Source organism: Danio rerio, chromosome 15 (assembly GCF_052040795.2).
Source record: "Danio rerio strain M-AB ecotype USA chromosome 15, GRCz13ab, whole genome shotgun sequence".
Lineage (NCBI taxonomy): Eukaryota > Metazoa > Chordata > Actinopteri > Cypriniformes > Danionidae > Danio > Danio rerio.
Genome location: NC_141035.1, coordinates 19,791,781 through 19,818,213, shown reverse-complemented (window position 1 = coordinate 19,818,213; position 26,433 = coordinate 19,791,781). Strand labels below are relative to the sequence as shown.

Sequence of the window (26,433 nt, the reverse complement as noted above, 5' to 3'; positions counted from 1 at the left end):
TTGAGACAGAAAGAAGTGACAGTTTATTCTAGTGCTAATAGCAAGTACACAGAGGAACAGTCAAATTATTTTTCCAAACACAATTATAATACAATAACACACTGAGAAGCAAAGCGACAATATTTGCAAGCAAATGAAGACATTTTACACAGCACATTTTACAGTGCGGGAAATAAGTATTCAACATCTAATTATTTTCTCAGAAAACATATTTCTAAAGGTGCCGTTGACTTGAATTTTTTTCCAGATGTCAGTAACAATCAAAGAAATCCATCTATGCAAAGAAAACTATTTTTTATTAATTTACAAATTATATATGTGTAATAAAATGAAATGACATGGGAAAAAAGTATTGAACACATGAAGAGAGTGAAAGCCCAGACAGCAGCTGAAATCTCTTCAGTTCTTCAATCGCTCTGCTCTATCTCATTGTAATTTAATATCAGCTGCTTCAGTGCAACATCTACATTACCAAGATGAAACCAGAGTGGACACTTCAGCACGACAATGGTCCAAAACACAGCCAAGGAAACTCTCAAATGCTTTCAGAAAAAGAAAATCAAGCTGTAGAATGGCCCAGCCAATCACCTGACTTGAATCCAATTAAAAATAGCAATTAAAGATCAGATCAGATAGACAAGACCCACAGAACCATCAAGATTTTTACACTCTGTTGAAGTCTGTGAAAAAAGCACACTCGAGCAATGCATGTGACTTCATTCTCCATATGAGTGATGTCTATAAGCTGCCATTACCAAAAAAGCTTTTAATATAAAGTATTAAAAACAGTTCAGTAGATCAATATTTTCTCCTTGTGTCATTTCATTGTTATTAAACATAATTTTTTCAGATTGTTTTGTTACATTGTTATGTTTGTATTGTTTGGGTTTTTACCAAAATCTGGTTTAATTCTGTCAACAGCTCCTTTAGAATACTTTCCCAGGAAAATACATGACATGCTCAAAACTTATTTCCCCCCACTGTACATGTGAAAATAAACAAAATGCTTTCCATTGTTTAAGATTGTATATACAGCTTCCTTCAACTTCTACTTAGTTACTACACAGACCAAAGTATCCAATTGTTTGTGTCACTTTACTACATTCATTTCAGTTTTACTAAAACATGACCAGGGTTTAGATTGAAGCAGTAATGTGGCGATTCCCAATGAAACTAAAACGCTCCCTAAGCCACCGACTTGACCAAAGTACCATACTGTGTCAGGAACCAGAGCACGTGACCTCCACTGCCTTTTAGATGCTGAGAGAATGTTTTATAGCAATTGTTTATGGTTCATTTAATCTGTCATTTATATGATGTATTTTGAATAACATATGACATTTACATGACACTGAACAAAACAAACTGTGATTGGTAGATTTAGATGTCAGTCAGGTTCTACATGTAAACCAAAGCCTATGCAAAAGTACTCACTGGAAAACCAGATATCATGATAATGCACTACATTTCCAGATAGGAAACGGCCACTGGCAGGTTTATTGTGTTTGTCTTTATCATAGTTCACCAAAAACTACAAATTTCCTCATTATTTACTCACCCTTAAGGGGGGTTGACTTCGGTTTCTCTATTCTGTTGAACACAAAATAATATAAGCAGCTTAAAACCTGTGACTTTCATAGTAAGAAAAGCAAATATCTTCTTTTGTGTTGGACGAGTGTGAAAGATGAGTAAATGATGACAGGAATTTCAGTTTTGGGTGAACTATCTCTTTAAATGTCGTATTTTTCCTCTTTAATGCTGTTAATTGAAATTTCTCAGCTCTTCAGAAATGTTATATCACGATTCAAGTAACACACGTTAGTGAATTTGGATTGGGGACAAGCACAATACTACAAACCTAAGCTCAGAAACACACACAATAAATTAGCAACAACCAAATAAAATTCACAACTGGCACATTACAAGCAGATAAGCAGCATCTGTTGCTCCCTTTACAAAACACATAGGCTACATGCTAGGCCTACCGTTTGCTAACGGTCATTAGCCTCAGTTACTTCATAAGTACTGAACATTTCTTACCAAATTGAAAGTCAAATAGTGGCAACCAAAACTCACTGGCAGTCAATTGCAGTGTTCTGACATTTAATCCTACTCTGTATTTGAAGGGCTCTAAGGTTAAGGTTAAGGACAGGGGTAGGCCAAGTCCTCATATCACTCCACATCAAACATTGACGCTGTTAGCACAAGCTGATTTGTGGCATATTTCACCATCAAGATGTGCAACCTAGTTTTTGAATGGGAGGTAGGACAATCTGACAAAGTAGGACGAATCGACAGAACACCGCCTCAAAAATATGTTTAAAAAGTCAGCAGCGACTGTTCATCTCAGCATTCAAAGGTCCGGGTTGTTCTCAGTCTTCACAGAGGGGAACATGAACTCTTCAATGTTCTCCAGATCTGCTGGATAAGGCTGATTCTCACTCACCATCTGACTGAAGTGTGCATCGTTTATGGATGCCATGTTTAACATTGTTTGGTTAACATTTATATCTGCGCCATCCAAAACAAGGTTTAATTCAGAACTGAGTTGGTTGTAGACCTGGTCAGAACCATGCGGACCCAAGCACTGGAGGAGGAAGGAGCTCAAAGCCTCTTGGTCCATGCTAATACAACCGTCCTCTTGTTTAAAGTCTTCGTTATAGAACATCTCCTCCACAGTTAGAGATGGCATTTGGATGCCACCATCCTGAAGAGGGACTGCGATGGGAGCACTCGAGACATTACACTCTGGGGTGGGGTAGAATGGATCAAATTGTTGAGATGTGCCAGGATCATTCATGAGCAAGTCTTGACCTAAGAAAAAAAAACACAGATGTGGTCAACAGAAGTTCAGATTATTTATGAAATTCACCTGACATAAAGATTGCTGGTTTTATTGATCAAACTGGACGAAACTAAAAACAGCTGTAAAGTTGGTGCAAAACTTTTTTCGACCATTTCCAGGTAAAATCCATATGATCAGACATGTGTTTTTGAATCGTTACCATCCAACAATAGCACTCCTTATACTAAAAAAACACAATGCTAAACTAACCGAGACTTCTCATCGCATTTATATATTGTCTGGTGATTTGAAGTGCTCCTTTTAACCTCATTTGTAAGCCGTTTTGGATAAACGTGTCAGCTAAGGGCCTACTTACACTATGCTATCTGTACCGTGCCCAGGCCCGTTTCCTGGATCGTTTGAGAAGTGTGAGTGCGCTGAATCGGGCTCAGGCACAGTTCACTTGGCCGGCCATGAGCGCGGTTCACTTGGGCTTTGGTGTGGTACACTTGTGTGTGAGTGCAAAATGCACCAAAGCCCGAAACTGAAAGTGAGACGTGACTTTTAAGGGACTGTTTCATATGGATTTATTAATCATTCTTACTGTTCAGTGAACGCAAACTGCCGTATTTTTTTAAATACGCAAACCCCTCATTGCACGAACCCCCTAATTCCTGCAGCACGAGGGCTTTATGATTGTTTTTAAGCGTCAAAAGTGGCTGATCTGTTCGGCGAAAGATCTGACTGCGTGTCACCGCATCCCTAAGGACTAAAGCGATATGAGTAGAGAAATCTCCACTGTGCTGAGCGAGAGCGCTTACTGAACAGCGCAGCATTGATGACGCAAGCGTGCCCGATTGTGAGTGCAGGCCGTTGGGGGAGACAGGAGGGGGGATAAGCGTGCTTTGGCCCGGTTCGAGGCAACTGTACATAGTGTGAGTACGCCCTAAATTAAAGCTGCAGGATGTAGTATTGCACACCTAGTGGCTGAACTAGATATTGCAGTTCAAATTCTAAATATTAGAGTTTTTTTTTCACCAACAATGAATCAAAACAAACGAAAGCTGCCAGATTGAAGACACAAACAAGAGCAAGCTTGCCTGAGGATCAAGCTTTACACTGTACGCCACTGTTATGTTTATGTTTGTAATATTTGCAATGTTTACAAATGAAAAACGACCTCATGTGGATTGATTTAAACTTGAAATCTGCATCTCATTCTAGAAGCTTCTTCTGCCATCCATAGGTTGCATTTTCAGCCGTAGTCTCATACATATAATAACCGCCAAAATATAATGGAGTAAACTGGCAGTGGGTGGGTTATAGAGACCAAAACAAGACAAAACAAAACTATTTCAAAGGCAATTAACTGATGTCTGCATTGTCGTTTTAAGATAAACCAGTATGTTCACTTAGCATGTTTCTTAAATATCTGCACATATGGTATTTTTATGCAGATCAACTATTCACTGCTTACAGCTTATAAATCTAAATATTTACTGAATGTACAGAATATGGTATTTAATCTTCACCACCTTCAATCTAAACGCACAATATTCTTATACCAGTTCTTATTTTAACACGCCATTGTGTGGTTTTGGGGCTATCTAGAGCATAAATGAAAGCTGCTGCTCTCTGTATTGTTTTTATTGTCTCTTTTTGTGTTATTCCCAATTATTACATTAAATGATCAGAAAAAGCCCATATATAAACAAAAAGCTGTTAACAGACCTCAAAAAGAGATCAAAAGCGGTCAAAGGAGACAGATTAAAACATCAGATGTAAAAGGGAATGTGTTTCCATACTATTGATTCAACTGACCAAAATGCATCTTAATATTAGGAGTAAATGTGGCCTTGGACACATCCTTACTTTGAGGAATGTTGCAGGACTCGCTGAACTTCACATCAGTTTTCATTTTCCTCTTGCGGTTCACTCCATAGGGATCTGCAGACATAAAGTGAAATCATCTTAACCTCCATTCATTGTTAAAAGGGAACAGGAGCATGTGATGGGGGCAGAAGTTACAGCTGCACAGACTGTAAAAGATCTGTTTGTGTTCTAAAGACACTAGATGAGCTATTATGAAGGATTAGTTTCCTCTCGCATATTTTCAGTCTGAACAAAATAAAAATGCTGGCCATTTCTAAACTCCCTTTAAATAATTTGACAGTGACACATAACCCCCGAGTGCAATATTTTAGAAACTAGCAAGGAAAGAGCTGATCCATTTCTCCATCTTACTAACTGTTTCAGTTGACTGTCCTACTGGTCAAGGCTATTACAACACCCTCAGAAGAAAACAAAATTCACACCACTTTGGCAAATGTTTAATATTGGAATGTGGAGGAAAAAGCTATTTGTACTTTTTATATGTTTTACTCAGCAAATGTGTTCAATTTATCAAAATTAATTCTGAAGACATAATTCTTGCACAAAAATAAATGTAAACAAAACTTTTTGTAATGATTTTAATATTAATAGGAAAAAGACAGTATTAACAGTATTAATCAGTATTAATCGCTCAAAGCTGTTTAGAATTAAATGTTTAGAGATGGTGTGACCAAAGTCCCAGTGAGAAGTTTATAGTCTTTGGTACGTGCCTTTAATGTACCACTTGGCCACATTGTCCCCCGATCATGTCAATAGACTGGACTGTCTAAGCAACTGGCTAAATGGTAAGGAGGACTAAGCAAAATTGTTTCTGCTTCATAATTAATGTTCTCAACTCACAGCAATAGAGTTTTACAATGAGTACAATTGTTTGTATTCAATACTTTTTTATTATTATTATAGTTCTCCCTTTTCCATATTTGCAATATCTGTATTTTGGATTTTTTTTGTAGCCCACTTAGAATCCACTTAGAAATAATTTTTGTTTGTTATTGGCATTGATTGTTTTGAAATTGAAATGGCACTTACATGCCTGTGTTTTTATTTCTGTAATAAATATGGCATTTCTTGATTAATCATGATTAAATACAAAAAAGTGTGATTAATTAGTTTTTTTAATCATTAGACAGCCCTGATATATATATATATATATATATATATATATATATATATATATATATATATATATACACACACACACACACACACACACACACACACACACATATATATATACATATATATACATGCATACAGTGGGTGACACTTCAATAGGACACTTTAATAAGAGCATTAACACCACACCTTGTACTGCCGCCGCTCTAAAGTAGAAAGAATGTGATTTTTAAGTATGACTGCAGTTTGCGACTATGCCGCCAAGAGGCACAAAGGGACGGGATGCGAACGGACAGAAATAGCCTATACCATACCTGCCAACACTCACGTTTTTTTTTTTCTTGGGAGTTTCCCATAATTCAGACCCATCTCCTGTTTTGTCATTTCTCCCGAAAAAATCACTTAATTTCACCCCTTTCCCCCAGTTCTCAGTTGCTTGGTACAATCTATAACACCCCTGGATCGCGGACTATTTGCAGACTATTCTTTTCATCTGGCATGCGTTATTAAATTCCAAAACACTTTCACCAGTCCTTACTCCTTATTTGCGTCTAATACCCCAGTTTGTCACGGGGGCATAAATGAAATGTTTGAGTGAAAGTGCCGAACTGCAGTTAGTCAGACATCCTGCTGATTTGATTCAGAAGGGCACTTTTTTGTCATACCGCTCACCGGTCAGGTATACATCCGAGCTAAAATATCAAGGTGAAAGCCATCATAGCTTGTGTAGAATAGACCCAGATTTAAACCCAACTTTGAGAATATATATATATATATATATATATATATATATATATATATATATATATATATATATATATATATATATATATATATATATATATATATATATATATATATATATATATATATATATATTTTTTTTTTTTTTTTTTTTATTACTTTGTGGTGAAACAAGGTCCTGACAACATTTCTATATCTAGTATTTCTCTAGTTTCTGATAACTCACCTGCATTGTCTGGAACATAGGTGAACTTGACAGGCTCACTGTCCATCCGATCAGACATGCGGCGCAGACACACATTCACCTCCGTTTCTTCCAAAATATCCTGCTCCCGGAATGGTGGCGACTTGAAGACAATAGCTATTTGTCTATGGACATCTGTCTGAGCAAACTCTGCTTTGGCCTCCCAGTCCTCGATGCTGAAAATGATCTCAATGTCATCTGTGGAATTTCAAAGAATACAAATGAGCTGTTAAAAACACAGCAAATGATAGGAATTCAGGACATAACTGTGGCCTAAAGTCAGGTTACCTTTCTGCACTTTGTCACAGAGCATGTAAATCTCTGTCTTTCCCGTGCAGGGTCCTCTAATCACATTAAGCCGATTGATTTTCAGCTCTGCAGTAGTGGTTGCCTCTAATCAGACAAAAACAAATGCTATCAGCTGAGAAACTTCAGAGATTATTGCATTCTGGACTTTTTGGATCAATGTATAGATCTTGCTCTTACTCTTGTCGTAAATGGGGTTGGAAACCACAGGGTTGAGAGTGATCCTATCTCCGTTCTTTTGTTCCAGCTCACACTGAAAACACAGTCTGACCACGTTCATGTCCATGTCTTCTATGCTCTTACTGTGCCCCGCTGGTGGAGAACAGAACAAAGAAAAACTTTAACAAGTGTTTATACTATACAGCAAGAGAATTATTAGGACCTGTTTCACAACCTAATAAGTATATTCAATAAACCTCAAAGAGTTAAACGAATATGAAGAAACTAATTAAATAATAATAATAATTAAAATAATAAACATTAATATGGGAAAACATTAATACTTTGGCCATTTAAAAAACATGTTTGTGCTATTAAAGACTATGTATACACGTACAAACAAGGCATATAGCAAAATACGTCCCACTGCAGCTGACGGTAATTGGTCAGCTTGTATTTTATGTTTATTATTTTTCGTATTTTCATATTTGAATGTGTATTGGTTTATGTTTACTTTATAATTTTCCTTGTTTCCAGTTGGTTTGAGTCGGAGGTCACATGATCCTCCCTGACTGATTTAACCTGCGAGAGTTGGTATAGAGAGCATGGTGAGATCTCAATGCAGGCACATGTTAAATGCTCCTGATTATTCTACTGCTGGTTATCAGGCCAACACGATAAAAGAAATATTGTTTGTACATTATTTTGTTTATTTGATGTTTTATTGGGGCATCACGGTGGTGCAGTGAGTAGCATGATCGCCTCACATCAAAAAGCTAACTGGTTCGAGCCTCGGCTGGGTCAGTTGGCATTTCTGTGTGGAGTTTGCATGTTCTCCCTGTGTTCGTGTGGGTTTCCTCTGGGTGCTCCAGTTTCCCCCACAAGTCAAAAGACGTGTGGTATAGGTGAATTGGGTGAGCTAAATTATCCGTAGTGTAGGTGTGTGAATGAGTGTGTATGGATGTTTCCCATACACACGGCTGGAAGGGCATCCGGTGTGTAAAACATATGCTGCATGAGTTGGCGGTTCATTCCGCTGTGGCGACCCCAGATTAATAAAAAGACTAAGCCAAAAAGAAAATTAATGAATAAACGAATGAATGATGTCATTTTTGATTATGTTGTGTTTGTGTAAAACATTTGGTTTGTTTGCTCATCTTTTTAGTTTTCACCGTGTTCAATAAATAAAATGCTTGGACATCAGTATTTGGGAAGCGTGGACTACATAATAATCGTCGGGTAGCTACACCCACCTTCTAAATTAAAGTGAATCACTGCTGCGATAGAAAAAGTCCGGATACTTATACTGACAGATGCATTGGCTGGTCCAGACTGAAATAGTACTTTTAATGCTATTTGCACATAAAAACAACAATTAAGAGAAAGTTCATGTCAGACTTAGTTTTTGTTACTCAAATGTTTGTGAAATTTTAGGTTTTCCCCACCTTAAGTAGATGGTATTTGGGCTTAGATGCAATGTCAATTTCTTTGAAAGGGACTTTCGCGCTTTTCTTTAAGACTACTCATTTGATGTTAATCAGGCTACTGTGCTGTTTATACTTTGTTTTGAAAATGCGCTTTCAATATTTCGATCACAAGACATTGACTTTAACATTAGCATAAACAGTCTAAAGTGTTTCAAGGTTTGTCCACTTTTGAATGCTTCCAGTGGGAGCAGGGAGCAGAGATCCTCAATGAGGTACAAGGCGAAAGCATAAATCAGGCTTTAGGATCCACACAGATCTATAATGAAAGCATTCGATTTGTTTTGTAATCGCTTATGCTCATTTAAGACAAATTATGTGTGTTTAAAATAAAACACGCAGGACGGACATTTTTACATATTAAGTCTATTTGTCTGTTTAAAAACACACCTAAATCCCAAAGTGTCCGCTTTTGCTCCTCTTTAAATGTCATTGAAGCTGATCTGGCAACGGTGTCTTTTTACTGAAAGCCTTCGTCAGTCAGAACAGCTACATGAATTGACTGATTAAGAGGCTGCATATGAAGGGCAATGACTGACGCAAAGCCTAAATGCAAATAAATTGAATACAGATGTTTTTGTATTTATTTCAATGCGTTTTTAAGCCAAAGTAAAGCGAAAGCTAATATTCTTGAACAGCTCTTGCAATTACATCACATTTGAGATCGGCTCTTTGATGCTATTTTCACTTTTCCTAGCATGATGAAATATATGGGAAAACAACGGGAAAATACTTAAACGGGATGATAGCGGAATTGAATGGTAAAATACGTGAGAATACCAGCAAAAACAAGAGTGTTAACAGGTAGGTGTATGCTATTAAATTAGCTTCATTAGAATCCATTAGATTAGATCCATTTAGTCTGTAGTATCAATCAACAACTCACTGTTAAAAGGGTCGATATTTTTATTCCTCCTCTTCTGAAGTGAGGCATCAAGTTCTTTCCTCCGCACACACTGGATGCCAAGATTTGCAAAACTGGAAAACACCAACATACTCAGTCAGGTAATAGAGTTTCAGATCACGTTCTGCTGTCATCCAAAAACACTGACGTCAACAGAAATGTACCTGTGACGACGATTACTGTGAGGATTAATGTGTATGACACAAATGCCATCTGTACAGTCTTTCCCGACCAAGCAGTGGGGGTGTGGACGGTATGGGATGTCCTTTGTCACAAGAGACACCGTGACCATGACTTTCTTGATATTGTCAATAGGCCCTTGGATCTAAAAAAAAAAAAAAGAAATGAAAAGATGACATGCATTTTTACTTCTGGTTTCATAACTCATAACTGTGGTGCCACTGCTGTTGAAAGTAACCAAATATGATCATTTCTCAGTGGCAAAAATGACTAATGAGCATGTTTATGTGTGTGGTTCAAAAGGTAATTCCCTCCGTAATAAGCCCACAAAACACACAAAACACACACACCTCTCCAGGGAACTTTCATTTTCAGCTGCAAGGACACGTTTAACTTGATTTCATACATACACAAGCAACAAAACAAAGTGGGGGGAAACCCCACCATCTTGGGATAGTTGGTGCATTCCAAACACACCCGGTGAATAAGATAAAGAGCTCTGATCAATTTCGAATTAGTGTAAATGGAAAAAATGTGAACGGACGATGGAAATTTACTGAGAGGTTCACTGGGTCAAACTGAGCATAAATTTCTTAACCTTATAAGGGGTTACATTCATTGCAAAACGTCTCTGAATTGTCAACATTATAAAATATTAGCAGAAAAACCTGTTTTGCACAATCTTGTTCATTATTTCCTTCCCCAATCAAGAGCTCATTATTCTTAAAGCAACAGTTCAACATTTACTCCCCCTAGAGTGCTTTCATAACTTTAGGAGTTACTTTTTCTCTAGGTAGATATTTTGAAAAATGTAGAAACCTGTAACCATTGCCTTTCATAGTAAGACAAACAAATAGTCAATGATTACTGGTTTCCAACATAGCTTTCACAAAAGAAAGAAAACCACTTTGAGACAAGTAAAAGGTAAAGTAAATGATGACCGAATTTTCAGTTTTGGGTAAACTCCCCCCGCCCAGTTTATCCGCTTGTTAAGTCGTGATGTCGAGGGGCGCCCCCAAGGCCCCGGCCAGATCTGTGTAAACTCTGGCCACCCCAATATGATTTTGCTGTTAATATTAATAATTAAAATGTATTTGCATAAATTCACAATATTTCAATAAATAACTAAATAAAATGCAGCCACTAAATTATTGTGGATTGACGCCACCAACATTAGTGATTCGCTGCCCCTTCCCCTTTAAAATGCGCTTATAGATGGTTTGGTAGATCGTTTGACTGTTATTCTGGCTGCACCTTGGGGATGAATTACTGACATTCAAACGCAGCAGATAAGCTGACTTTACCACAGCAAATTCAAGTTTGCATTTTTTTAGTTTTTTTTAAGGATCAGGTTCTTATAATTTGTGTAGTATTGTTTGACAACGAGAGACGAAACACGACCTTGGATTTTTAAGATTGTACACTTTTTATTTAAACTTTTTAAATTCTGTTTTATCAGATTAAAAACCACAAATTCCAAAAAAAAAGATTGCATTTTGAAATCAGCTTTTTCAGAATCTAGTGTATTTAGTACCCTCATTATTTTTATTTTTTTATTTATTTTTTTTTTTTTTGCTGGTTTACTTACAAGGGCCAAAAATCTCAATGTTTTTGTGGATGTATTTTGCAAAAAGAAACATTAATAAAAAAGCTGTATTAATAAAAGGCTCAAAAAGAAATATGGATAAATTATATATATATTAGTTTCTGTACAGCGAGTCTGTGTATATAGTAATGCTTTTTGTTCAGTTTGTTCATTTGTCTGTGTTTTTAAACTAAATGTTGATTTTTATTTGGTTTGCACAGGTACTTGCTGAATAATTTCAAGGAATAAACTGCATTATTTTAAGAGTAATTAAATTAATTAAAACAAAATTATTTCTTTTACCAGGAATAAAAATATAATATTACACTGAATTCATTATTTGTTTGTGTGCCACAAGATTTAGTGTGGCCTCAAATGGCCATCCCTAAGAAAAATTTCTGGGGCACCATTGCGTGACGTATGGAATGCTGTTTCCGGGTTCAAGCCAATACTCATTTGAATTGAGAAAATTTTCAGTTATGACCACTTTTTAGTCATATATTACACATTAAAGTGAGTTTTATATATAATCATGGTGTACACTACAGTCTCTGGACTGTAACTAATAATTGTAACAATATATAAAACACTAATCACTTTCTGGCCATCTGATAGCAGGCATGAAAATACAGCGCTTGGACCCAGTAGCCGCTTTGCATGATGTCACACTTAACAAGCAGATTATGGATATCTATTTTTTCAGTACAAATGTTCTTCCTACTCACTTCAATGGCAGGTAAGGTCTTGTTAGAGTCTGTGCTGGAGGCTCCAAGGATGCTGCCTGCTGAACGCCCCTCACACTCATAGCGGAAACGCATGCCGCGCTCCTTGGGCTGCTCCACCACCACCAGGTCTGGCTTTTCCAGGAACATCTCCAGATGTTCTGTACCTGTCTGCTGAGGAATACGACGCTGGGTTGCTACAGATGCCAGTCCCCGTCGCTGAGATGACCCTTTAGCCCCTCGAATGGATTGCATCGCTGCCATACCATCAGCGTGCGCAGTGGGGACCTGGTCAAAGCTGAGTGAATTCTGTGAGGAAAGAGAGATGCAAACTTCATTTTTACATTTGAAGAAGATTAATGATGCTTTTACATCGGTTAACCATGATTGTTAGGACATTGCTATGCAGTTGCTGATATTTCAAATTGACCTGAGTGAGAGAGAGAGAGGCATATAAGCTTTCTGGCTATGTCACAGCAAAAAACAAATCAACTACATTTTATAAATATCACTTGTCAATAATTCTAAAAAATATTCTAACAATTAAAAGTTATCGACAGCAATATGTAATATTGTTATGACCCTAAATGTCTAGGGCTGTGGTGGAACATGAGCTAAAGAAAATAAATAAATAGTTATCAGGTTATGATTTAAATGATCTTAAGGTTCTTTTATTGTGAGAAAAGGGGGAAAGGTTTGTGTTCACAGAAAACAAAGAAATGAAGCACAAACAAAATAAGCTTCAGGGCTGGGCAAGGTCAGCATAATAAACAAAAATTTAACTAACTCCACCCTGAAGATAACTTTCCTAAAGAATCAAAAGAAATACAGAAAATAAATTACAAATACTACCTTTACTCCTAAACTGGACCAAGAAACAGGAGAAAAATCACTTGAAAATAAATGGCACTCAGCCCATACAGCACTCAGTGTACAGCTTTATCATATGGACAGGTGTTAACAGTCACAACAAAGAAGGAAGAGAAGAAAGACCTTACATTTCACACCTTTAGACAACTAGAAAAAAAAGATAAAATGATAAATAATAAGATAAATAAGATAAAATGCATACATAATAATAAAAATGATAATATATAAGATAAAAATCTAACTTAATTTTGCTTTTGAATAAAAAAAAGTAACATTTTTTTTTATTAATTTAAAGTTTTTTTTTCAGATAAAATGTATGTCTGCTAACATTAGAAACAATGCATTGCACAAGAATATGTTTAACAGTTTGGTTTCTGTTGCATTATTGACATTTTGACATTTGCATTATTGACAGTTCTTCTTCTTTGAGTAAATGTTCATGTGCGAGTCTCGTTTGTCCTATACGGCATCTTCTGTAAACATCTCATCATGTCTTGAGTTAAAAAAAAAAATAGTTGTATTTTCTTCTTGACCTGGTTGTTCTCAAAGGTTGTCCTAGTGATCCTTTGTAGAATTGTGCTAGTTGGCGTTACTATGAAATTCTGCATGTTTTTTAAAACCTATTTATTTTACATGTAGATTATTACGAGTCTGTAAGGACGTTACCGAATTACTATGCAGTTACTAAGGTGGTCAATGGGATTTCACACCTTTGCTTACAAGGGTGTTGCTGTGTGGTTACTTGCAAGATCTAAATTAGTTAAATATATTAAAGACTTGTTCACAAGAAAAACAATAACTTTAATGAAAACTATAATGATAATATTACTTTTTACATATCAACAGGTGAGGAATAATTGGCAACAGCCATTGAATTCTAAGAAAGCAATGCACACTGTAAAATATAAATGTATATAATCTAGTTTCAAATTAACAGTGATATTTATATAACTGAAAAGTTATGTTCTTTGGTTTTTAATTATATCATTTTATTTGAAACTGTAGCAGCCCAGGTGTGAGAGACATAAAACCTTGTTGCTTCTTGAGCACTGGCAAGCACTCTACAATTATATTAGGGTTTCTTTCATACCTTAAGATTGTTTAGAAAACCAAACTAATCAACCAAGAACTTGTAAAGACTCGACTACTGCAGTGTTCTACTCGAGGACCTTCCTGTTAGAACAACTAATCCTTGAGGTTTACAACAAAAGTGAATATTACATTCGATAACTACTACACTGACTATTTAAATGTTCATTCGTAATGAATACTATAAAAGATATCTAATACACTGATAATTTTAGATGTTTATTGGTGATAAATACTATAAAGATATCTACTACACTGACAATTTTAGATGTTTATTGGTAATAAATACTATAAAGATATCTAATACACTGATAATTTTAGATGTTTATTGGTAATAAATACTATAAAGATATCTAATACACTGATAATTTTAGATGTTTATTGGTGATAAATACTATAAAGATATCTACTACACTGACAATTTTAGATGTTTATTGGTAATAAATACTATAAAGATATCTAATACACTGATAATTTTAGATGTTTATTGGTGATAAATACTATAAAGATATCTAATACACTGATAATTTTAGATGTTTATTGGTAATAAATACTATAAAGATATCTACTACACTGATAATTTTAGATGTTTATTGGTGATAAATACTATAAAGATATCTAATACACTGATAATTTTAGATGTTTATTGGTGATAAATACTATAAAGATATCTAATACACTGATAATTTTAGATGTTTATTGGTAATAAATACTATAAAGATATCTAATACACTGATAATTTTAGATGTTTATTGGTGATAAATACTATAAAGATAACTACTACACTGACAATTTTAGATGTTTATTGGTAATAAATACTATAAAGAGATCTACTACACTGACAATTTTAGATGTTTATTGGTAATAAATACTATAAAGATATCTAATACACTGATAATTTTAGATGTTTATTGGTAATAAATACTATAAAGATATCTACTACACTGACAATTTTAGATGTTTATTGGTAATAAATACTATAAAGATATCTACTACACTGACAATTTTAGATGTTTATTGGTAATAAATACTATAAAGATATCTAATACACTGATAATTTTAGATGTTTATTGGTAATAAATACTATAAAGATAACTACTACACTGACAATTTTAGATGTTTATTGGTGATAAATACTATAAAGAGATCTACTACATTGTCCTGCACAGTTTAGTTCCAACTCTGATCAAACACACCTGCTAACAGATAATTAGTGATCTTGGAGACTTTGGCTGCATCCGAAACCGCCTACTACTCAGTAGGTACTGCATTTGAATTTAAACGTACTACTCGGTCGTTAGAAAAGTACGTTCTATACAGTATGAATGTGAAAGTATGAATGGAATTTGGACGTACTACATCCACCATTTTGTCATGGCCATGCGACCTACCTGCGTAATTTGCGTCGCTTCACTTCCATTCATGAATTCTCTCACACGGCATCATGGGATAGCGCAGCATGCATGGGATGCGCACTCTAGAATTTCTCCGGAAGTAGTAAGTCATCCGGGTACTTCTCGCATACTGATTTTCGAATTCTAGGAATTCGGACATACTACTCAGCTCACATACTGATTTTGGCGTACTATATAGTATGGAAGTATGCGGTTTCGGACGCAGCCACTGATTAGCATGTTCAGGTGTGTTGCAGGACATCGGCCCTCCAGGACCGAGTTTGCTCACCCCTGCTCTACAACTTAAACAAAAAAAAAAAACACTTACCATGCAGCATAACTATACTTGTCCAAGACTAGACTACAGCAATGCGTTACAACCAGAATAACTAAACCTTTGCAAGTGATTCAGAACAAAGCAACACATGTAGTCTTCAATCCAACAAATAAAAACCACTCTACTGTCACGCGACTTACTCCCAGTTATGACCAGAATCAAACGTAAATCTACTGCTCCCTCTCTCTACTTACAACCACAAATGTACACTCCCATCACCTCAGGTCTCCTTGTTCTTTCACGATGAGGTAAATACTCACTATCACTCCTTCTCCAAAAAAAAAACAACAACACTCAACTCTTTCCACCCTCTCGGTTCCTCTGTGGTGGCATGAGCTGCCAACCTCCACCCCAACTGCTAAAAACATCACGTCTTTCAAAGAAGCAACGTTAGCATGCACTTACACTTTGCCCACTCTCTTAAACCATTCCACTCACACATACAGTTTTTCTGCATCTTATAAACCTGTCATTGTACACTGCAACAATTGTCAACTATGTGATGAATTGCTTTGTTCCTCTTTCGTAAATCATTTTGGATAAAAGCATGTGCTAAATGCACACACTGGAATGTAAATGTTATAGTTGTGGTGGAGACTACCTTGTTTTTACAGAATCTTAACCATTACACTTTATTATCAGGCTGTAATGGCTGGAATTTCCAAAAAGCTGATAAATAATTAAATACAATGACAGGTAAACAAAGCCCTGCCTCAATGACTTTCATATTTAAATAAAAGAAATGGCCAACCGAATCACTAAATAATTAATTCTCAATGCCCTATGTAATGAATCAGCAGCACATATGGCTCTGAAAGCTACACTAAAAACTAATTTGTTTTAATACTATGCTAAAATCACCTTCCAACATTCTAATATCTAGAACCCATTAATGGAAAAACTAACAATTCACCTTTAACTAACCATATGCATTTGAAAATTGAACCAATGACCAATGAAAAAACAACAAGAGAGAAAGAGAAAGTGAGTGCAAGAATAAGAGGGCAGAGGAAAAGAGAGTGATTAGCAGTTTGTTTGACTCCACATGCAGAAAGTTCAGCGATTCTGAACACAAAAAGCATGATTATAATAACGAAAAAGACGAAAAAGGTTGCTGAATTTCAGAGGAAGAGATAGATAAACACCAAGTCTGGACATGCCTGAGAACGGACTCAGATCGCTTACACAAAGAGGCGCTGAGAAGAGCCAGAAGAAGCATGGTGAAGAAGCAGGAAGCCCGCATAGCTTGACGAAAAGCAGCCAATGAGAATGTGAGGCAGAGAGGAGGGTATGTGACTGTTTGCCTTTTGTGTGCGGGAGAGAAACATGACCACAGAGAACGCTAACCGAAAGTGGGCATCGAGTTACAATCATTCCTCTGAGAGTAAAAAAGAAAACTCAATGTCATGAAAAACACATTTCAGTAGTTATTAGGTAAGAAACAAAGGTGATAAATAAGCTACACAGTGAGGATTTACTCCATAGCACAAACAATGATGGTTAAGTTATGAAATAAAAAGGTAACTGTAAGGGTTGATGGGATATTTTGCCCAAAAATGACAATTCTATTTAAATTATCCATACATCGGTTTTTCCATGTAGTTGACAGGACAATGCAATTCAATTGCAATGGTTCCTGGTTTTGTTAATCTTTATTACAAGACATTATACAGTAACTAGATTGTTCAGGAAGGCTGCCATGGTTGCTAAAGTGTTCTTATAGTTTTATTGAATGTTGCTTTGTATTTGCTGACATTGATATGTATAAGTAGATGCCACATTTGGCTGATCTAAAGGCATCACTGTCAATAAAAATCTATTTGTTTTCCCAAAATACCACAAAAGATGGTTCTGGTAATGTATGTATGTAATAATTCAAATTAAAAATATTTATAATTACAACAAGGTTTCATGAGTGAGAATGTGTGGGTTTCTTTTGACTACTACTCAATATGTAATGTTTTATTTAACATGTTTTAACTTTTTAATGTTATGTTAGCTAATGTCTTTATCTTGTGTTGAGTTGTTTTAGCCTATCACAAAATATCAGTTTATTCATCATGTCACTGCTGTCATGTCACACTAGCTATGTTTCCATCAAAAGATGCAAATTATATTTATGCACAAAACTGGAATATCGCATAGGAGACATGTGAATAAAGCAACGTTTCCATCCAACGAGTCAAAGAGAACAGAATCGCCACTTCCTGATTAATTGGCGGCAAATATCAGAAGTAAAAACGGAATTTGCTACGGTAGGAGAAGCTGCGCAGATCTTTTCTTTGTTTAATAAATTACTCAGAAGACAAATGGAATGAAAGTGCAATGAAAGTGTGGTGGTGTTACAAGCGTGAAAAGCAGAGCACAGATGCTCTTGACAGTTCTGGAGGTATAATTAATAATAGAATAACACTAATACTGAAATGGTTACGGCGCTTTAGAATGATCAAAAAAACATTTCAGATGTTTTACAGTGCACTGAGCCTGCCAGTTTGTCCATTGTCAAACATTTTTATCATCACTTGATCTCATAAAACATCTTAACAGTCTTAAAACAAAAACAGTCCTAAAACATTATTTTAAATGCGCATACTGGAATTTGTTTGGTGAACATGTTTCAATCATGGTTCATGCGAATCTTTCCTTGGCGAATAAAAATTTATCCTACTCAATTATGCACATATGTTTTTTTATGCATATTTTCAAAACTTATCTGCATCTTGGCGTGTCTATCAACCATTTCTTATGCACATCTCCAAAATGAGCATAAAAATAGGTGGATGGAAAGATATCCACAGTGTTAAATGGTTACTAAAAAAGCTGCCAGTATCTTACATGCTACAGACTAAAGACATATGTAACAAGTAACCAGAGCTGGGTAGATTACACTAAGTTGTAATCAGTTACTTCATAACAAAATGTAAGGAAAAATATAGGGAAATGTCTTAGATTGCACAATTACGATAATGTTATATGACTACTTTTTGATTACATTTAGATTACTTCTGCACTAATCCTTAAAGGTCCAGTGACATGCTTTAAAATGTGCATTTTGTATTCGATGTTTGATGTAAGTTCAACTAAAACATGAAGAAAGGGTGGGACATAGAGTAGCTACTCCCATTTTAAAAGTGTTTTGTTTTTCTCACAGGTCTACCAGTTGAGAGTGATTAAGCTCAAGTGCATCAAATGAAAAGCAACAAGAAGTGTATTGAAGGGGTGGGGCATGTCAGATACTAGAGAGCATTTGATTAGGAAAGAAAACACATTAAAAGCGCATATGGCAGTATCAGTCATGCAACTCATCTCCACACACAAAAAAACACAAATGCTCATAAACGAGAAGCAATGAATTCTCATAATTTACTGCCATTGGGTAAAACATCATTTGTAATAATGTAATATATAACACCAAAACCCATTTTTTGAGATGTTGACAGTCATATACATGTCCCACATTGCTAAAAACACTATTAGGACACATATATTTCACAAAAAAAAAAAGTGAAAATTTGTTGTTTTGCATTGTTTAGAGCAAACCTTTAGGACACACCATGTAACCAGCGATTTTTGATTACCCTAATCTGACTAAAGTTATAACTGAACTAAACAGAAATGGAACTAAGACATGTGGAGTATGCATATATCAGTGGTATTATTGAGGTAAACACCATGATCAAACTAGTGATAGACTATTGATATGATATAGTTTGAAAACCCCTGGTTTAGAGCAAGTGTGTCAAATCAATGTTCTTTGTTTAAGTTTATTCAGATGGCAAAATTAGTTAGTATTGTCAGCAGTGCTCTTTCAGTTTTTAAAGACATACCTAAGTCAAAATGATTTAGTTACTAAGTTTACTGTAAAATCACTACAATACTAAAGACTGAAAATCCTCCACTTCCACACAGCTCTCAGATCCGCTGTAAATGCTGCTCTCCGAATCACTATCCATCTCCCCTGAGTCTGTGTTTGTGTTGCCTCTGTGAAAATCAGCTGTTATGCACTTAATGAAACTCCCCTTTTCATGCAAACCCTTTCACCACTCCCACCTAAAGCTGGACTCACCCACTTTCCTGACTTTTTTTAAACTAGAGGTGTGAAAACCCCCTGCTGAAACAAGGGGTTTCATGGCGCTTTAAATTAACATCTCTTAGAGACAAATATATATTTAAGATGTATCTCAATGTAACAAATAAATACTAAGTAAAGGCACTTAGTAAGGGTTTTAAGCGTAGTATGAAATCTATTAATAGAAATGCTTTCTCTCTTGCTGTTAATTTTAGACTAGAGAAACGGCAGAAAGACTTACCTGTGGAGCTGTTCCTCTAGATACCAGCACTGGATTGTTGGTGGTTCGCCTGTTCCTGGGCGGTGGATTAACTGCCTGGATGTCCTGATCCACAGGTGGAGGAGGAGGACCAGGCAGCGTTATTGTCAACTCCTTGTTTGTCTTCTCCAATAGATACTCATTTATTAAGTCTGTAAAAATATGATATAGCTTTTGTTGTTGCTGAACTATCACGTTTAAATCAGAAACAATTTCAATCCCATACATTGTCAATGGAAAATAGGTACGAAGAGAGAGTAACAAAGTAAATAAATAATATCAAAGAACATGAATATAAACTTGAGGGTAAAATACTTAAGAGTCAATTACAGTATACAAAATAATACAAGTATTAGCAATATCCATAAATTTAGAAAAGGTTACTTTACAAGGACACATTTTGTGAAGCATTTTAAAATGCACTTCTTTAATCTTATTTAAAAGGCTATATTTAAATGGAATTGACCAGGTAGCTTTCCAAATAGAATCAATAATTTTTGCATTCTATTAATACTTCCCCCTAGGGCAGGTATGATAAACTCAATTCCAAGAGGGCCGAAGCCCTGCACAGTTTAGTTCCAACCCTGCTCCAACACACCTACCTGTAGGTTTCAAACAAGTCTGAAGGACTCAATTAGTTTGAGCAGGTGTGTTTAATTAGGGTTGGAACTAAACTGTGCAGAGCTGCGGTCCTTTTGGAACTGAGTTTGACACCTGTGCCCAAGGGGATACTTTGTGTTTAGGTTGCAACAATTGTCTATTTTTAAAACTGTTATTTTTATGATGGAGAAAGTATGTCAAAACCTTATTTTTTTTATTCTGGGAGTATCTTTTTAATGTATCCATAAGAAAGGTAACTGTTAATTAATTGATATTTATAGAAAGTTTTTTTATTGAGTACAAGAAAAATAACATCACTGCATTAAAGTGAAAATAAAATAATCAAAAATTAAGAAAATACAAAAAGAGATTTTTTTTTATTTTACAAAGCCTCAATCCTTAAGAAAGAAAGATTATCATAAGCTTTAAGAAACAATTTATTATTATTATTATTATTATTAATAAGCTTAAGAGATTCAATTTTAAACAAAATTTCAGCAAGAAAAGTATTAAATCTAGTTATTGATATTTATAGAAAGTTTTTTTTTATTTTTTTTATTTTAATTAACTCAATGCCACATGAACAAGAGGTACTACATTTCACAAGGTTTACTGAAAGAGTAAATATAAAAAGACATAATAAAATAAAGTAAAATTACATTTACATAAAATTAAATGTTTTCAGAGCAGTACATGTTTTCAGTGTTTTTTTGTTTAGTGATTCTAGTGGTTCTAAAAGACTTCCATATAATTTGAAGTCATTTACAAAATGCGAATAGGTTGGTTTATGTTAACTTTTTCATAAACCACTTTTTCTTATGTATATGGTATTCCTAACAGCATAAACAAATTAAAAATATGTTGCCTTTTACAGTTCAAGTTCTCATTATCAAAAATAAAACAGTAAATATCTTTCCAAAATATTCTTCAGTAATATTTATAGAAAGTTTTTTTATATTGAATACAAGAATAATGACATCCCTGCATTGAATAAAAATACAATAACAAAAAATAAGAAAAAAGGAACACAAAACAACAAAAACTTTACAAAGCCTCAACCATTAAAAAAAGATTATCATAAGCTTTAAGAAACATATTATTCTTACTATTATTAATAAGCATAAGAGACTGAATATTGAACAAAATTTTAGCAAAGAAAGTATTAAATCTAGGTATTGCCTTTAGGAACCTTTTTTGTGTATAAAAAAATTACAGTGTAACACAAAAAAATAACAATAAGATCAAAAGCATTATCGTTGCCTGAGAAATACAGAAATTATGTTTGGAGAAAGTGGACAACAAGGTCATCTCACAATGACGTCACTCACCTAGCTCCAGGTCTGCAGTGAGGCATGATGGGAAAGAAGAGACAGGAAAAAACAGTTAAACGTGCTCATTCCTGGAAAACGAAACTGAAACAACTTATCTAACCATCTACACAACGTCACACTAGCGCTTAAGGACAAGCAATGTCGTGTGAGAAAAACATGACTGCAAAAGTTTATGCGTTATTAACAAACGAAAAACACGAGATGATAAATGTTCAATTAAAGCTTATTTGTATAGCACTTTTTACAATAATTGTTTCATAGCAGCTTTACAAAATGAGCACATAATTGCAACACTATCAAGTTAAGTTCTAAGTTACAATCAAATATAAGTAATTGTATATAAACATAGTTAACCTGCAGTTTTAGCGTATAGGTGATGTCTATGTGTACATATTTAATAAGATGTGTTTGTGTATTAGGTGTACGTGTTGTCCTCGAAATCTTCGATGGCTGGCATCGTCTCTTCAAGGGTCTTGTAATGTAGGCTACTATTCGATTATACTAAACGATTATTTGATGACAGTAGAGGGAGAGACACATCCGCGGGCCCGTGTTATTGTTTCGAACAGGCCCGCAACTTTTGGAAACACCCACTTCCCCTAGAAACAACTTACTGTCGATAATACAGTCAACTTCAATGTCAATAAAAGCGATATGAAAGCAATATAACGTGATGTGGCGATTGTGTTTAAATTCAAGTGCACAATAAACTGCGTAGGTTCAAAGTAAAGCAGATATCGCTAAAACATGCTGAATCACAGTGACAACAGGGAGAAAGTGAAGATGGAAGAAACGAAAGACACTGACCTCCATTAGCCGCTTTGCCGTTCGGAATGTTCATGTCTTTCATTGCAAGACAAATTGAGAAACCAAAGTCTCTTCGGCTCCTTCACGCGCTCTCGCAGTCGTTGTTGTGCTGAACTGCTGCCCGAAAACCAGAAACGGAGCACTTCTCGCCAGGCCCGCGTTACGCACTCATTTCCGGGTGCGTCGTTTTTTGGAAGGCTGTCAAATTAACAGAAGCTTTTTAGGGAAGAAATCCCGAGAGAAGCAGAGAGATCTCTGTAAGTTATCTCGGTCTCGTGGACAAACTACTGACATCAAAATTCGCTCTGTTTGCTCGTTTCACTTTTCTCTTCATAACTGGTGGTGGAAATCCCCCTACGTCACGATTGGGGAAACCCAAAAAATGGTCACCATGACAACGTCTACCAACAGGTGAGAGCGCGTCCTAAAATAACCAACCCATATAGCTTTATAAAATAACACATCATTTTACAGTATTAGTTACTTTGCATTATATACACACCAAATACTAATTTAAAATGTATTAATTATGTATAACATGTATATAAACCATTATTAACTAACATGTAAATGAACTAATATGTAAATATACTATTTTTACTATTATTATTATTATTATTATAAAAATTATTAATTTATTATTATTATAATTGTTATCTTTAATATTTTAGGACCACATATCCTGCTTCCCTATAATGTTTTTAGGTTTAATTCGGCATTTTTTGTTTTTAGATTTATTTCGACATTTGTACATTAAAAAATATTTAAAACCATTAAAAATATAAATGCCTATGTCTATGAAAATAAATACCAGATACAACCGTGTGACACGGGAAGATCAGAGTGAGTGAAACCATTTTTTAAAGGTCACGTGATCTACAATATATTGCAGATATTACAGACGGATACATTACCACTATCGCTTTTGTCATTGCGTCAGCTTCTGTTTATATTAGCCCTGGTAATGTTAAAACACTTCGAAAAAGCCTAAACTGCAATAACGCATGTAAAACACTAAACTGTACAGATCTAACTAAAGCCCTTGATTTTTATTCATGACTAAACCAGTCAAAATACCACCTACACACCCCTCTGCCCATACTCTGCCCTGATATTTCTTATCGACACGTGCTGGTCATATGACTGAGAGGTGCATATAAAGCGATCATGTGAGAGCGCGCCCAGGCGAAGCAAACACCCCCAAAATTAGCGACCAGCTCTCCGATTTCACAGTTATCATGCGCCATGCCCTCACCAATCCCCGTCACCCGACTTTTGCCAAAGGATTTCGGCCTCGAGTTTGGCGCATGCAGCAGCCCGCTGACCAAAACTGCCAGTGGATCTACCCTGCGCGTGCCCACAAACAAGTTTCATGGTAAAGTCGTACACAGGCTCTGGTCCTCCGTGATCCACTGGCGCGAGCTGCAGGCTCTGGAGCCCATAGGCAGCGGTGGATTCGGTACGGTGTTCAGAGGCACATACTTCGGCGAGACTGTCGCTGTGAAAAAGGTCAAGTGTGTGAAAAACAAACTGGCATCGAGGCAAAGTTTCTGGGCGGAACTCAACGCCGCGCACCTGCACCATCAAAACATTGTGCGCGTGCTCGCGGCCACCACGTGCACTCCTGCGCATCTCAACACCAAAGACAACATCGGGACGATCGTAATGGAGTTCGCAGGCAATATAAATCTACAGAAGCTCATTTATGGGCTCACAGACTTGCTTCCTGTGGAGAAGTGTATAAAGTATTCAATAGACATCGCGCGCGCCCTCCAGCACCTGCACGCGCACGGCGTAGTGCACCTGGATTTAAAACCAGCCAATGTCTTGTTGTCAGAACAGGGTGTTTGTAAAATCGCAGATTTTGGGTGCTCGTTTAAATTATCCAGCACAAGTGACACCGTGACGCACATGAATGAAATCGGCGGCACGTTTACGCACCGGGCGCCCGAGCTGCTGAAAGGTGAGGAAGTGTCCCCGCGCGTGGACGTTTATTCTTTTGGCATCACGATGTGGCAGCTGCTCACCCGAGAGCCGCCCTATGAGGGAGACAGACAGTATATCCTGTACGCTGTTGTGGCGTATAACCTGCGCCCTTCGACCAGCAGGAATGTTTTTACCCAGTCTTCTATTGGACAGACTTGTCAAAAACTGATCAGCCGGTGTTGGGACGGCGACCCCAGCATCCGACCGACCGCAGATAAGCTCGTCGACGAACTTTCAGTTTTACTGTAAAATTGAATCTCCGCGTTTGCAAAAAAAAAAAAAAAAAATCTTCAATGAAATGTTTTTTATAACAATTGTTTAATATTGTAAATGTTCGTGTTTTTGTTTTATTGTGAAGCTAAAATTTTTATGCAAAAATGTTTAATTAAATGTCTCCTTGTGTTTAAAGCGAGCCTTTTGTTTGATTTGTTGCATTTCCTCAATATAAAAAAAAAAAAAAAAATAGTACGACACGACACCTTGTAGGCTAGATTTGCAAATAAACGTTTCACAAAACTAGTAACTTGTCAAACCTTATGGATCAGATTTCATCCAATAGTTTGATTAACGACTGTTATTTTGCTTTGTTGTCCTGCTGCTGCACGTTAACTATTTTGACCTTGACCTGTCCACTTATTTTACACAGAAGCGGGTCTCCTCCTAAAGTGACATGTTGAGGTCACCTGAATTTGAAACATTTAACACTATTTAGATAAGAGATTCCCAAACTGGGGCTTGCGGGCCAAAGTTGGCCCTTTGAAACATTTTATATGACCCGCCATCCCATTTGAGGATGTTGGGGGTATTGCCTTTACATATTGTCATACATATTGCCTTTTGTAAACTTTCGTTTTGTTAAAGTACAAAAATTCAAATTTCCATGAAATGTTGTGATTGAATCTGAAGTTTTTAAACCTACAGTTGCTCGACGGATAGACCAAATTTAGAAGTCCTTGGCGAGCAAATGATGGCAAAAGCAGGTGCAGATTGATTGGTGTATTCAGCATCAAACTCCATTTTTGTAAATGTAATTCTTGTTTTCATTGTTATAAATAGTTTATAATAATACATTAGTTTAAATGTAGTCAATATGATTAAAGTTATGTGTCCTATTTATTTTGAAAGAAATGAGGAAATGATCAATGGCAATGTTTATATTGATCTTTGGCCCTTAATCGTGTTTGGTTACCCCTGATTTAGAAACTAACAATCTTGAGAACACAATGCATTAATTTCCTTTGACGATGATGTATTTCCACCGCTAGGTGTCACCACAATATCAAAATATGCATCCGCGTATATTTGTGAACATTGCTGAAATAAACCACTACAAGCTCAACACAACAGAAATTGCTCGAGGAGTCAAAGACCCCCAAGTGTCTGAGACCAGACTGAAGGCTAATCCATGTACGAGTGGTCTTAACTAAAAATAACCTGCAGTGACAAAGCTCACCAGTAATATGTTTCTCTTAAGTTATTGAAAGCTGCTTAATTACCATATTTATTGAAGGCATAGTCCTGGCATAAACTAAGTCCTGTTTGAGAATCCAGCTGAACATTGTATTGCAG

At 35.9% G+C, this 26,433-nt stretch overlaps 2 protein-coding genes across 3 annotated transcripts; one reads left to right on the top strand and one right to left on the bottom strand.

The window, feature by feature from the left end:
* relb (RELB proto-oncogene, NF-kB subunit) lies at window positions 1-23,048 on the bottom strand. 2 transcript variants are annotated; one of them, XM_087283887.1, is made up of 11 exons: window positions 22,879-23,048; window positions 22,069-22,080; window positions 20,123-20,292; window positions 12,126-12,431; window positions 9,800-9,960; window positions 9,618-9,709; window positions 7,269-7,400; window positions 7,071-7,175; window positions 6,765-6,980; window positions 4,658-4,732; window positions 1-2,814 (listed from the first exon to the last, which is right to left on the bottom strand). In XM_087283887.1, the coding sequence occupies exons 1-11, from the start codon at window positions 22,919-22,921 to the stop codon at window positions 2,354-2,356; spliced, it is 1,773 nt and encodes a 590-aa protein (XP_087140013.1). In that variant the 5' UTR covers window positions 22,922-23,048; the 3' UTR covers window positions 1-2,353. The 2 variants fall into 2 exon arrangements, with proteins under 2 accessions (XP_087140013.1, XP_087140014.1); XM_087283888.1 differs by lacking the exon at window positions 22,069-22,080 and having other exon boundaries at window positions 22,875-23,048.
* A 1,033-nt stretch (window positions 23,049-24,081) lies between these two features.
* Window positions 24,082-25,272, top strand: mos (MOS proto-oncogene, serine/threonine kinase). Its single transcript, NM_205580.1, is given in 1 exon segment — window positions 24,082-25,272. A coding segment is annotated over 1 exon segment (990 nt). The 5' UTR covers window positions 24,082-24,123; the 3' UTR covers window positions 25,114-25,272.
* The last annotated feature ends 1,161 nt before the right edge of the window (window positions 25,273-26,433 follow it).